The sequence below is a fragment of the Solanum tuberosum genome, unplaced genomic scaffold (genome assembly GCF_000226075.1).
Source record: "Solanum tuberosum cultivar DM 1-3 516 R44 unplaced genomic scaffold, SolTub_3.0 scf00073, whole genome shotgun sequence".
In the NCBI taxonomy this organism is placed as follows: Eukaryota; Viridiplantae; Streptophyta; class Magnoliopsida; order Solanales; family Solanaceae; genus Solanum; species Solanum tuberosum.
This window is the reverse complement of record NW_006239002.1, coordinates 1,150,012-1,165,479: the sequence shown is the minus strand read 5'-3', so window position 1 is coordinate 1,165,479 and position 15,468 is coordinate 1,150,012. Positions and strand designations below refer to the sequence as shown.

The 15,468-nt window shown below is 30.7% G+C and overlaps 1 protein-coding gene across 3 annotated transcripts; it reads right to left on the bottom strand.

Moving 5' to 3' along the window:
- Window positions 1-681: 681 nt before the first annotated feature.
- Window positions 682-6,443, bottom strand: LOC102593459 (B3 domain-containing protein At5g42700-like). Of its 3 annotated transcripts, none has more exons than XM_006346355.2 (8): window positions 6,244-6,443; window positions 6,086-6,160; window positions 4,290-4,321; window positions 4,007-4,178; window positions 3,696-3,902; window positions 1,521-1,611; window positions 1,220-1,408; window positions 682-1,051 (listed from the first exon to the last, which is right to left on the bottom strand). In XM_006346355.2, exons 1-8 carry the CDS (start codon window positions 6,382-6,384, stop codon window positions 1,029-1,031), a joined length of 930 nt encoding a protein of 309 aa, XP_006346417.1. In that variant the 5' UTR covers window positions 6,385-6,443; the 3' UTR covers window positions 682-1,028. The 3 variants fall into 3 exon arrangements, with proteins under 3 accessions (XP_006346417.1, XP_006346416.1, XP_006346418.1); XM_006346354.2 differs by having other exon boundaries at window positions 682-1,145; window positions 6,244-6,442; XM_006346356.2 differs by lacking the exons at window positions 6,086-6,160; window positions 6,244-6,443 and adding an exon at window positions 5,370-6,079 and having other exon boundaries at window positions 682-1,145.
- Window positions 6,444-15,468: the final 9,025 nt, after the last annotated feature.

Here is a 15,468-nt window from a genome sequence, read left to right as displayed (position 1 = left end):
TTATGGGCAACTTCATTATTTATCTTTTTTCCTAAAATTTTGATTTTCCCCCTTAATTTTTGACAAAAGTATTTGTAAAAAATATAGTTTAACTTTTATTATCAATTATTGATATTTATTTCATTTTCTTAAATTCCTCTCTTTAATCTATTAATTACACTTATTTTAAAATCTTTTCTCTATTTTGATCTTTTTTTCTAATTAAAGAATTAAATAATTAATCATCAATATATAATATCAAATTGAATAATAAAAAAGTAGGGTGAATTGGTGATATGTCTCATTGGACAGTATTAGTATTAATCCTTTTTTTTTCTCAAACAAGTAATGCAAGACAAAGATTCACAAAAAAAAAAAAAAAAAAAACTTTTGTCTCACAAAAAAAGTGGACTCAAAAGTAAAAGATTTGAGTTCACTTTTTCCTGAGACCAAAAAGAGATGCCATAAAATTAGTATCAGTGGTGTGAGACACGTAATAAGGATTTTATTACTCTAACTACATCAACATATCCAATATATTCTTACTAGTGGAGTTTGAAGAGTGCAGAGTGTGTACAGACCGTAACTATCTCATGGAGATAGAGAGTTTTTGAAAAATCCTCAACTCAACTACATATCACCTAACGAGAAATACAAAGTAAAACACGAATTTCGAACAAATTTGAATTTGTAAATTTCAAATGAATAAAAGAAACTCATTGATTAGTACAGTTGTGCAGATATGCAAACTACATTTCCTGTGTGCGTCTATGTACAAATATGAAAAGTGTACATATCATACGCTATCATCTCAAAATTACATCTTTCAAACCTATAGGACAAGGTATTAAGTAGTATAATTTTTAGAAGCACAAAAGCATTATACATCCAAAAAAGATCTTCACTTCGGCTTCATTCCAGCCCTTTGTCATATATATATATTCATCAAAAACTTTTGGTTCTTTTTACTTCTGAGGTAACTATAAGTTGTTCTTTATGGTAATTCTTCACAGCTTCTCATGATAGAACTTGTTAGTTCAAACGAATGGTCAGAGTCCTCCGCCATCTCTACCTACAAGCTATGCTCTTGTGAGGATTATCATGTAAAAATGATGTTTCGGAGCAGCATATTTCATTAGATTGCAAGCGATTGGTCACATCCGAACCTGCAATGACCTTTGCACATCATAGTGGTCTCCAAATACATTTATAATGCAATGGAGTTAAGAGTGTTTCATACCTTCTAGAACCTCCGAATCCAAATCTTCACTGTTATTTTCAGATCGATGCTCTGAAGGTGAAACATTTAAATCAACAGCACAATGGCTGTCATTCTGAACATGCTCTTTTGGTTTAGATAAATCAACGAAAAAAGGCTCTGCCAAATGCTTTGCTTTCTTTCGCTTCCTATTATCTTTCCGTACAAGATCTTCTCATTCAAAACAAGAAGCAAAGAAAGAAGAAGGGAGATCAACAACCAAATCTGGATATCCTCTACCTTTAAAGCAATAAAGGTGGACAAGCAGAAAGGACAAAATTACCAAGTTCTGTTGATGTGTTCAGAGTTTCCCAATTCATGAGGCAAAGAGCTGCATCTACCACTTCTTGACCATTTACTCTGACTATATAGACCTAGAAACATCATTCTTAATAATCAGAAAATACATAAATGAAACCTATTTCTTAAGGTTATTGTGGTTGAGCATACATGCGGAAGGATCGTAAGAGTTTAAAAGAGCCCCACTTAATCATACTATCACAGATTCTAAAAAAATTAGACTTCCTATTGCTTTCCCGCCTCAATTTACCTTCTATCATTTTCATTGCCAAAAATCCACGAGTTCTTTCAAAAACTGTCGAAGCAATCAAGTCAAGTTTAACTCGCAAGATAATCAATCAGTAGCCAGTAAAATTATCATATTCTACAACCTTAATTTTGCAAGAAGCAGAACTTATGCTGAGTTTTACCCCCTAACCTGTCAGCCTTGGCTGCAACTTTGACCTTTTTTGGCCAAAATTAATCCATAGTCAAAAATGGATTTCAATATTTATTTTGCCAATAGCCAATAACAAGTAGGGCCCATCAGCAAATTAGACCCTTATGTTAAATCTAGCTAGATTTTGGAAGATCTAGCATTGGGACATCGGATTTGGTGGTACACATAGTATTGAAGCAGGGTGGATGAAATGAAGTTTCACATATGGTGTCTTGTGTGATAAGAATGTGTCACTAAGATATAAAGATTAGTTTTATAAAGAGGTTGTTAGATCAATTATATTGTATGAGGCGGTTGACCAGTTAAGAACCCGCACGTCTAGAAGATGAAAATAGCAGAAATGAGGATGTTGAGATTGATGTGTGGGCATATACAAGGAGAGATATGATTAGGAACGATGAAATTCGAGACAAGGTGAGAGTGACGTCTATGGTGAACAAGATCAGAGAGTGAGACTGAGATGATTCGGGCATGTGAAGAGCAAATGTATAAATGCCCTAGTAAGAAGTTGTGGAAGGTTGGCCATGGTGGGTCTGAGGAGAAGTTAGACAGGCAGAAGAAATATGTGAGAAAGGAGATTAGACAAAACATGATATACTTGCAGCTTAACGAGGACATGCATCTAGATAGAAGGATATGGACAATGATTAGTCAAAGGTTAGTAGGTAGTTGAGCATTGTCTAGTTTTCTTTATCAATATTATTACTACTACCCTCTGTTATCTTTTCTTCGATTTTCTTTATTACATGTTGTTTCCTTTGCTTCGATATCGTATTATTTGTTGTTGCTACTTTCTTTTTTTTCCCCATGTTTTACTTGAGATGAGGGTCTATCGGAAACAAGCTCTCTACCTACACAAGGTAGGGATAAGGTTTGTGTACAAACCACTCTCCTCAAACCCAAGTGGGATTACACTAGGTATGTTGTTGTTCTCCGCCAATTCCTTGAGTCGAAAATCCCCCACCCCAACCAAGAAGGCAAACTTATATAAAGTTAGTACTCCCTCTACTAATTTATGTGATGTAGTTTGACTGGGCATAGAGTTGAAGAAAATGGAAAGATTTTGCAATGTTCCAATACTACCCTTGAATAGTACACCTTTGTGGGCTTTTTGCCAAACAAGTAGGACTCAATATGGGTAAAATGTTGATAATTTCATTATAAATATTTGCTAGAAATGTTTTATTCGTTTTGGGACCGACTAAAAAGAAAAGTGTCATATAAATTGAGTCAGAGTAAGTATTATCTTTCTTTGAAATCAGTAACTTTGTATCATTTCAAGGATCAAAACAGTACTTGGGTAGTACTGAAACCATATTTACAATAGAGCTCTAGTGTCTTTCCTTTCTAGCTATAAAGAATCTAGAACATCTATGATAGACACAGTATCATTAGAATAAATTTGATTACACCAAAAACATAGCAGTAAGATGAAGTATTATCTTTTATAACCAATATAAAGTACTTAGTAAGTTAATGTTATTTAAACTCAACATGAAATCGATAATTAACTATTCTACTTTTTTCAATTTTTGAACAATTATTATAGATGCCTCTTTACCAAACTCAATATAAATATTATATACAAACATTAAAAGTAAAATTACAAGCAAGTCTAAGAGGTCATCTTTATTAGATGAAACAAAATATCTCCATTCCTCCAATAACAAAGAAAAGTTTAGGCTTAACTATGTAGGTATCAAGAATTTGAAAGGTTACCTTCATTTTGCAAGGTTCAATCAAGCGAAAAATCAAAAGATCTCCTTTAAGTAGTCTGTGAGAGATGGAAAATCCTCTCCAACCAGCACTTAAACCATTCCGTTCTAGAAGATAGCTTGTCTTGTACTCATTGCCCCATTCATCAACCAAAATGACTGTGGTATCAGAACTAGGTAAATGCATGTTGCAGAATGACTTTGGAAGATGCTACCGTTGCAAAAAGGAATGAAGTTAGAAGAAGAAGAAAAATTGTTTAGATTCTATCTCTACTAAGTTTTTGCTGCAAAGAGGTTATATGATTTCAGACTTACCAGCCAAAATCCATGAGCAACATTCGAAGGGAGCATACACTTTGCAAAGCTGGGAAATTCATCTGGTAGGCGTGATAAAACCTTTTCTGCTCGCTCCATAACAGAATATTTAGCTTCAACATCATCATAAAGGTCATTAATCCTTGTCCTCTTTGACCCCTTACGTTTAATGCTATGAATTCAACAGATTCAGAAATTTACTTATGAGTAACCATCAAGAAAGAGAGAAAAGTGGAGATTTGGGGGTAGGAAAGAGAAAAAGCAAGTCAAATAAAGTGCCTACCTCTCAGCCTTCCTCGGATGATTAGATTTCACCTGTAAGACAATGCAAAAATTTCTGTTACAATTTATAGTCAATCAATAAGAAAAGGGAATCACACCATTTCATCAAAAACTATATGTGACACTCTATTTTTAAGCCAATAGCCTCAAACCTTGCATCCTAACAGATGTCCAAATGATAAGATAAATAATGACATTTGTTCAGGCATGTAGGAATTTACTGCTTTAAGAGGTAGACCAAGTGCACGTAACATGCAGAAAACTACTTTAAGGAAAAATTAACGAAAACATAACTCAAGGTGCTAGTACAATAAAAATAACAGTTCAGTAACCTGTGGGAAGTGTTCATCTATTTTGTATTTGTAGCATATTTGGCGACATGGCATCAACTGATCTACTAAGTACCACAGAGTTTCTAAGTTCTCATATGAAGCTAGATTTTTGCACTCTTGTGTGTATCTTCACCTAATCTCACGTTTATTCTAACTATCAAACTTGTCAGTATATGAGCGAATATAATCCAATCAACATTAGTAAAGTGAATCATAAAGAAAGTCAAGAAATGGAAGTAGCAATGATCAGTGAGGAAATCTAAGGCTCAATATGAAGTAATCACCACAATAATTCTACTCGAGGAACAAGTAAAACACATCTTTCCAGACTACCATTTTAAAAACCTTTGCATACTATTAAACGGCAGAACAATCACCATCAACAAGTCATAGTAAGTCTTGTCAACTTCAATTAGTTGTCTATCATAGACAAGAAGAATGAATACCATTGAGCACCATTATAGGCAACCAACCCAGAGCAACTATCCAACAAACTATAAGCAACTATATCACCTATGACTTATTTGCCAAGAGGGGACACAGACACCAAGGAGCATTTGGGGAAATAGAGGCCACACATACACTTTACCAAGGAAATACTAGGAGTACACCAAGGAGAAATAAAAGAAACAGGAGAAAAGGGGATATGGGCAGAGACACACATACATACACAAAAGAAAGAAGACATGAGTTAGTGACCCTGCACAGACTCGTAAGCACTCTACGCTGTACAAAGGATACACACCCACCGTGAGCCTTTTCATTTACATCTTCCCTGCCTTTCGTTTATTCCTTGACCCCAGTCATCTTTCATAAAACATGGGTTAAGGTTAGAGTTGCAGGCTCCCACTCTGACTCCTCGAAGGAGCCTCTTCATTCTTCTCTTTCCTATCTTTGGTACAAGTAGGATTACGCAGTAGAACAAACGGAGGAAACCTGCACCAGTGTACACATACAGAGCGTGCAATGGCCTACCCTATCTCCTTACCATCCAGACCGATTTTGAGAACCACCGTGTACAGTTGGTGGCTAGGGATTCATCTCACTCGTTAACAAAATAGTAATCCCACCATCTCCAAGTAGGAGCAGAGGTCGAACCCAGATAGGAGTTCGGCTGAACCCATTAGCTTTAGCTCAAACAATTTATTTGTGCTTAAAAAATTCATTAAACATATGTATATATAATAAATTGTAAACACAATTATCATCACTTGAAGTCATCGTCGTTATAAAATTCAGAACGCATAAAGTTGAAATCCTAACTCCGCCTTCCACATCCATAACCAATTAATGGATTTCAAGCCAAGCATTCATGAACAATTAGGGGCAAACCTAATCAGATCGGAAGTCAAGCACAAATCGAAAACGCACAAAAATATCAATATAGCAAATAGAATAACGCATCAGGTTCATTGGATCCTAGACCAAAACAAAAAAACATCAATGAAAAACTGAATGTTCTCACTTGCTTCGCCTTAGATTTAACACTTCTAGGCTTTTTAGGAATCATCTTTTTCCTATCCAACTGCACCGTCTTAATCTGAAAGCAAAACAAACACAAAAAAATTTCAAAAAAAACTCCCGAAAAAAAAGAGAAAAGGAATTAAGGTACAGAAATAAAACCATGGATAAAGGATCAGTTTGAGTTGAAGTAGAAGCAGAAGAATGTGAAGTGGATTTTAGTCTATGAGGTTCTACTTGTTGTTGCCTTTTTTTACAACTTTTGGTCCTACGTTTTACAGGAATGAAATTCCTCTCTTCCATGGATGTCGATTTAAGTTCTTAGCAGAAGGCTACCTGAAATACGTAGAAATGTATTTATATATAAATTTTTTTGAAACAGTGTGAAAAGAGAAGACAAAAGAAGAAGGAAAGAAGAAAATACAGCCAACCAAGACAAAGACAGCGAAATGCGGGCCAGTCAGAGGATGCTGCTGCTACTCCTAGTTATAAAACTTGTAATTAAGTACTCCTTCTGTTTCACAAAGAATGACCTGATTTGACTTGGCACGGAGTTTAAGTAAATAAAGAAGATTTTTAAATAAAAATAAAATGAAGTCGAAAAAAGTGAATATATTTGAATTGGATTTGGACAAAAAAAGTGAAGTTTCAAATTTTCTAATTATAACTGAAAATGTTTAAAATATCCTAGCACGTATTTCAATTTTTCAAATTTTATTGACCAATATATATGACAAAATGTAGTCAATTTTTTAAAGTTAATTGTAAGTAAATTTGTAATAAAAATAATAATTTAGTAAAATTGGTGGAATTCACCGTCCAATATTTCTATTATTGCCATGATTTTTCACTAAGACATCTCAAATAAATTTGGTACGTTTTAAACGCTTGTAGGAGGTCTTTTCTGGGTCATTTTTGACACTTCTCTTTAATTTAACATAGTATGTGTGCTTCACGAATTTTGAGAGCGTGAGGAGTTTTTTTTAGAATTTTCTTTTTTCTCCTTCTCATTTATGGATTGCATCGTTATCATGATAGTGTTATGAATTTCAAAAATCAGGATCGTATTTTGAATTTTAAATTTGTTTAAGTTTGAAATTCATGATCCTATCATTATTTTCACTATCTTTTTTCCTTTTATTTGTTTTAGTTTCTATTTTTATTTTCTTTTTCATTTTGAAATAGTCTGTCGACTATAAATATGAATCACTTTTTTTTCTCTCTCTTTTATTCTTAGTATTAGTATTCCTTTTCTCTATTTCTCTTTTGTCTCTTTGGAATAACAGAGTATTGCTAGGAATACATTATTTGGTAAAGATTTTAAATATATATATATTTGAAAAGGAAGTTGGCTTTGGACATAAAATAAAGTTTCAAATTCTTTGAGTGAAAATTGAATTGTTTTCTAAACCTATTTCAAAATTTCAAATTTTATTGACCAATTTATGGCAACACGTGGTCGATTTTTAAGTTAATTGCAAGTAAATTTCTTAATAAAAAATGATAATATGTTAATCTATCAATTCGTAGGAATTTATAATGTTTCTTCTTCGATGAACTTGGACCTTTCATGGGCCGTGGATGAAAGGAATTTATGCCTCAAGATTGTAATATCATGTTTGAGATCGGAAACATTGAACATATCTGACTAATAATCAACAGATAATAAATCGAATCGAATTAATCAATATTTAATTATTTTAGTAGCGTTTAGCACATATAAAAATCATAACCAATAAATCGAAGATCTGATTGAATCGAATCACTGATAAATATCCTACATAATACTTATCTATTTTTTTTTCTTTTTATATAATTTGACACTAAAGACACTTTTAAAAGATTGATCACATATATAATCTACTTATTAATATTAACAAAAATAATTAGTCAAATATAAATTATAATTCTTCAATATACTTTTTAAAAAAATGCTATTTGATAAAAAAAAATTAAAATAAATCATTTTTAACCGTTGAAATATACAAAATATATATTGCTTCTGAGTCCACGGCTTTCGTCAAACATGGTGCCTCTTGAGTCCAAAATTTAATTTCCCACTTGTCCACTTGAGGTATTTATTTACCCCTACTTCTCCTACAAAACTTTCCCATTTATTCCCTCTTTATTTATAGCTTGTTTAGTTAAATTTTTCATATTTTCTCAGTAATTTTATATTAGAAGTTATTTAAAGAGTAGTTATAGTTAATTAATTAATTAAAAAATTGTCTTTATTAATATTAGAGCAGTAGTTTGTATTTACTCAAAGTTCTAAAGATATTTTTGGGGAAAAAGCTATTTTTGACGGTCAATTTTTATTAGTACTATTTGAAAATATTTATTTTTAAAAAAAAAAACTTGACCAAATATCTCAAATCTTTACAATAAGTACTTTTAACTCTTTCTTTTTATTTAAAAAAATAAATAAAATTCTAACTTCTTAAAAACGTGGCTAAAAATTCTAGCTTCCTAAAGATGTTTCCAAAATTCTAGATTCCTTAAAACATGCTATTACTATTTCCACAGTCCGCACAAAAAACATTTTATCGATGATAGTAATATGCTAGACACTAGAGGTGATAAAATCAATCCCAATAATATAATTTATGGCAATTCATTCAGTATTTTTCATGACTCTCATTTGTTGAGTTGCCTCAATTGAACCCAAATAATTTATCAAAAAAGTTAGTTGCCTCAACGGACTGAACCCCACCTAACTCCGCCTATGCACGCAATAATATTTGCTTACATTCAATCACAGGTGTGATGATAATTTTAAAAAACGAATGTATTAATAATTTCAATTTATACACTATAAAATGAGTAGAGAAGCTAGGTTTTGTTAATCGGATTGAATTATTATTTGTTATTGACCCATCTTGATTCAACAAATTTTTATCCAAATAAATTTTGAACAAATTTGATCTTGATCCAATAATTAATTTAACATATTTTGATCGTATAATCTTCACCTACTTTGCCAATAATTTATACTTATATTTTTCTCTCAAGATTTGGAGAAATTCATATTTAATGGGCGAGCTCTAAGTAATTTAGCATGTTTATAGTGTGATGACTTAAAACTTAATACATAAGGCACTTATTTTACATGACCAGGGACGGTGACTAATTGGCAAGTGACAAACTTGAGCAGACATTTGATCATAGGTATTGTGACATGGATTTAAAATTAATAATATTTATTTATGAAATATGAATAGAATTATAATTTCAAATGATGATTTGAAATTTAAAATTCTCCGAGAAATAAGAAAAGTGCAAACTACATAAATCTCATTAGGTTAGGTCCTAATTATTAAAATTCTCGATACTTTCAAATATTATTTTCTTTACCATATTTCATGCTTAGGATACTTGATTCAGAATATGTGAAAGAGTCAATTCCCTAGATGGTCACCCAAGTTTAGAGAATTGCCTTAAAATATCATTTATGTTTTATTTAGGACCAAAATATCACTCAACTATCACTATTTTCCTCCAAATATACTTGACACTTCAAAAATCTCACTCTCTCCTAGTTGGCATGACATGTCATTAAAGTTCCTTTTTTTAATAATAAACTAATTTAATTTGTTTAAATCATTTAACTAAAATAATGATCATATTTTTATTTTTTTAAATATTAGTTTATTAAAAATAAATTTTCATACTTAAGAATCTTTTATCATAATTAAACTTTTATTCTTTTATGTTATGAAGAATATGTTTTTAAAAGATACTAATAATATCATCAATTAAGAATACTTATAAACACATACATTAAAAAAAATATTGATATACAAATCACTCACGAATGTTAATTGAGCTTTAATATTATTGATCCATTATATAATATATGATTCATTGATGTAAGTTGACATTCATAAGTGATTTATATATCAATGTTTTTTGAATATATTTATTTATAATTATTCAAAATTGATGACATTATGGTAAGTTTTAAAAAACTATCCTTCATAGCATAAATGAATAAAAAGTTTAATTATGATAAAAGATTTTTAAGTATGAAAATTTATTTTTAATAAACTAATATTTAAAAATAAATAAAAATATGATCATTATTTTAGTTTAATGAGTTTAATGAATTAAATTAGTTTATTATTTAAAAAAATGACTTTAATGACATGTCATGCCAACTAGGAGAGAGTGAGGCTTTTGAAGTGTCAAGTATATTTGGAGGAAAATAGTGATAGTTGAGTGATATTTTGGTCCTAAATGAAACATAAATGATATTTCAAGGCAATTCCTTGGGTGACCATTTAGGAAATTAACTCATCTGTGAAATGCATGTATCTGTCAAAATTTTAAAATGAGCTACATATTTTATTTATTTAAATTAATTGGTTGTAACTGATTTCCTTAATTACAAGAGTAATTGAGGATTTTCAAAATATATAAACAATTACTTCTGATAATTTAAATTAACTAAATCGAATGTAAGGCGGAATCAAGGAGTGTATCTATATTTAATTAATTTAATTTATTATTCTTTTATTTATAGTCTAATATTATTTCATGCATCTTTTATATATATAATTTGATGTATCAAGTATTAATTTCATACCTTATATCCAAAAACATGTATCTCGGATAAATACGAAAATAACCAGATACATTATAATAACATAACAAGTATATATATATATAGATACATGACACAAGACAGATACATATGACAACACTCGAATACATGACATAATAATAGCGCCTAGATCCGACGGGAGAAGTGACGCGAAGTTTCTTGGTTGAGTATGTAACTAACACCATCGTCAATGTCGAATTTGATATTCATTGTCTCTGTGCGCGAGAGGTGTCACCCCTTGCTAGAAAAAAATGATGCGTACGTGGGGGATTGGTTTAAGAGTGAGAAAATCAAAGGCTAAGAGTTTGACGTGTAGGTTGACAAGCTATAGAACATCCATTTTAATGGAGTGTTTCTTTTCACGGACTATTGATCAAGGGAGGAGAAAGAGGAAGAGTTAGAGTTTTACGTAACTCATATTTCCTGAGATAAAGATATTTGTTTTTAATTAAAATGTTAATTTTGGAGTTTAAATGTAAAGATAATTAATCAATCCTAATTTTAAGGGAGGTGGTATTTGATTGTATCTTTAATAATATATGGTATAAAATATTAAAAGTGGTAATATATGTAATTGTTTGAAAGTAGAGGTAAAATTAGTATATATGGTAGTGATGTATGTCTAATAAAATAGTTTATCCATAAAAGGCAAAAAAAGGCTTTCAAGATTCCAATTTGTGATTATTTTTTTTTAAATGTAAAACTTGACCCATAAGAATACATTTTGCACATAAAATCCATCATTTTAAATTTAGAAAAAAAAATCAAGCTTGTTGTAAAGAAATCGTATGTACGATGTAGGAGGATATATTAAAGAATAACTAGTTATTCCAATCAGCGAATACAACAACATAATTAGTGTAATCCCGCAAGTAGGTTCCGAAAAGGATAATGTGTACATAGTCTTGCCCCTACCTTGTGAAAGTTGATTTATTTAATTAGTTAATCTTTATAATAAAAAAATGTATGTATTTTGAAAGTTTGCAATAACATGTGATCACAAATATTTTTTTATAAAAAAAATAGAGATATGTAATAATTTATTAATGTAGTGTCTTAGAATATTATATTATCTTATTTGTGAATTATAATTTTCTAATTTGATAAGATTGTTTAAGAGTTGATTTTTAAAAAATATTTTCATAAAATGTGAATTCTTTCATGGTTAGAAATCATATCCAAACGAGCATAATATTTTTATTTTACATTCGTCAACAATCCTAACCTTCTTCCACATTTTCTTAAAAAAATTGTTAAAAGTTTGTTAATCTCTTGTTGTGAATCAATGTTGTAAAGACATAATTAGGATTATGCGGTGTTCTCCCCTAGGCAAGACATTTACAAATGGTTTGATGTAACACCAACAACAAACTTGATGTATTATTACAAGTGAAGTTCAAAGAGATGACATTTATCGAAATAAGTAAACTGTTTTTGCTTCACTTAAAAATACGCTCCTAGGTACATATAAAAGAAAAACTCAAACTTGTTATACATTTGGACAAAGAATAAAATACACAAGTTTTAAAAGTTTGTTTTTATATGTGAACAACGATCAAGAAGAAAAAAATTTGAGTCGAGAAATAAAAAAGAATAAAAGTCAACTAGTCACTGTTCATCTTCCTACTACATATAAAAGCTACTCAGTTACACTGGAAAAAAAAGATATGACAGAATATATAATCTCACAAAAAATAGCAAAGACCATTTTAAGGAAGAGTTACATTCCTGCTATGAGCTAATTCTACACTAATACTATTAATGAGGATCATTTTTTTTAATAAATAAATCTTTAAAATGGAGCAGCTGCTTCCAGCTAGTGCCTTGAAATTGAGTCCAAAATTTGCAACTTCCTTTATCACACCCTTAATTTCAAATTCTTTATTGTATGTTTCATTTTCAAAAGTTTTTCTTCATGATTCAACATTTCCTCTTTTGCTTCACCTAGCTCACATTTCCTTCAAGCAAGACGAGCTTAACTTTCTTTAGGAGGCTCCAAATATTTATCATCATTTGATTCACACATATTCATCTTTTCATTTGGATCTTCTGAGATAATATAAGCAAATAGAAAGTTAGAATGTACATCTTGATTGTGATAGAAATTAAAATATATTGTTTATAATCATACCATTGTGTGCTTCAACAATAAAATCCATAAGAACAACCGCAACATCAATATGTGACAAGCAATTTTCTCGTAAAATGTATACCTAAAACAATAAAAACTATAATTAGGCCCAACAACAACAATAACATACCAAATGTAATTCCACAAATGGGGTAAGGGGAGGACGGTACATAAATTTACCCCTACCTTTTAAAGGTAAAGAGATGTAATGGAGTAGCAACAACAAATAATATGACATTGAAACAAAGGGAAAAAAAGTAATGAAAATTAAAGAATAATATATAGAAGAGTAATACTAATAACACTGATAATGAGAACTAGACAAGGCTCTGCTGTATACTAACTTTCTACCTTAATCCTCGAACTTTGTGATGTCCTCGCAAGTTGTAGGTGTGTCAGGTCATGTCTAATTACCTCACCCTAATACTTCTTCTACTAAATTCTACCTCTCCTCAAATCTACCATAGTCGACCTCTCACACCTCCTTACTAACACATCTATGCATCTTTCTCTTCACATGTCAGAACCATCTTAGTCTCACTTCTCTAATCTTCTTCACAACGGAGGTCATTCCTACTTTATCAGAAATATCTATGTTTCTAATAATATCTCTCTTGGTTGTGTGGAAATTCATTTATACTAATTGCATTTAAGATAAATAAAGCGAAGGTAATTCTTGATTTAACAAAATGATTAGAATTTAAACATTTAAAAGGTGTTACCTTAAATTTGCAAGTCTCAATCAATTGGAAGACAACAACGTCATTTTCAACAAGATTGTGAGCAATGGAGAAACCTCTCCACCCCCCACTTAAGCCACATTTTCCAATTAGGTACTTGGTGGAAAATTCATCTCCATCTTCATCCACCAAAACAACATTGGCATCATGTTTTGGCAAATGAGAAATGCAAAACCTTTTTGGAAAGCTCTGTTATATAAAAATATTTATAAGAAAGGCTAGATTAAATAGAAACAAAAACAATTTCAATATTTCCTAATTCTATTAAGAAGATATTTACTTACCAACCAAAATCCCCCAGTGACATGGGAAGGGAGCATACATTTGAGAAAATTTGGAAATTCAGAAGATAAAGTTGTTTGAAATATTTCCGCTCGCAATTGGGCTGATGAGCTTATATCAACAGAGTTGTCTGTCTGTACCTTCCTTCCAATGCTGGTAAAATCGAGAATAAAAATCATTTTTAAAGAGATAATAATACCAGGATATATTAACAGCCAATTGGTCATAAAAATCTTTTATCCTTTTTTTTTCAAAAAAAATATATTTTGATTATTCATAGTTGTGTGGAAATTCATTTATACTAATTGCATTTAAGATAAATAAAGCGAAGGTAATTCTTGATTTAACAAAATGATTAGAATTTAAACATTTAAAAGGTGTTACCTTAAATTTGCAAGTCTCAATCAATTGGAAGACAACAACGTCATTTTCAACAAGATTGTGAGCAATGGAGAAACCTCTCCACCCCCCACTTAATCCACTTTTTAGATTGTGAGCAATGGAGAAACCTCTCCACCCCCCACTCAATCCGCTTTTGCCAATTAGGTACTTGGTGGAAAATTCATCTCCATCTTCATCCACCAAAACAACATTGGCATCATGTTTTGGCAAATGAGAAATGCAAAACCTTTTTGGAAAGCTCTGTTATATAAAAATATTTATAAGAAAGGCTAGATTAAATAGAAACAAAAACAATTTCAATATTTCCTAATTCTATTAAGAAGATATTTACTTACCAACCAAAATCCCCCAGTGACATGGGAAGGGAGCATACATTTGAGAAAATTTGGAAATTCAGAAGATAAAGTTGTTTGAAATATTTCCGCTCGCAATTGGGCTGATGAGCTTATATCAACAGAGTTGTCTGTCTGTACCTTCCTTCCAATGCTGGTAAAATCGAGAATAAAAATCATTTTTAAAGAGATAATAATACCAGGATATATTAACAGCCAATTGGTCATAAAAATCTTTTATCCTTTTTTTTTCAAAAAAAATATATTTTGATTATTCATAGTCAAATTAAAATGGAGGGAGTAACATTTTTTCAAATAAAATACATATCCAAACACAACTTCAATTTCAAAAAATATTTTTTTCCGCTCAACTTTAAATACAATTAAAAAAAATCAAACAGTATAAAATTCATATCTTAACACCTATTTTTTTTTATTAATATAATTTATTTTTGCATTTCTCCACTTACCACATTTGAACCTTCTTGTTATCTCCAGTTTCTACCTGCAAATGTATATGCCAAGTATCTGAATTAGTTTAAAGTACTTTCGTACAGGAATACTAGTTTGTCAAAACGATAACATACTCAGTATAACCCCATCAGTGGGGACTAGAGAGGATATAACATATGTAGATATAACTTTTATCTCATTAGATAGAGGGGTTATTTTTGATGGAGCGTACATAGACCTTATCTTAACGATGTAAAGATAGAGAGGTCGTTTCCGATGGAGCATACGCAGACCTTATCTTTACCTCGTAAAAATAAAGAGATTTTTCCTGATGAAGCGTATACAAACCTTGTATTTACCTCATAGATATAAAAAGATTATTTCTGATAGAGCATGCACAGATCGTACTTTTACCTCATAAAAATAAAAATAAAAATATTTTTT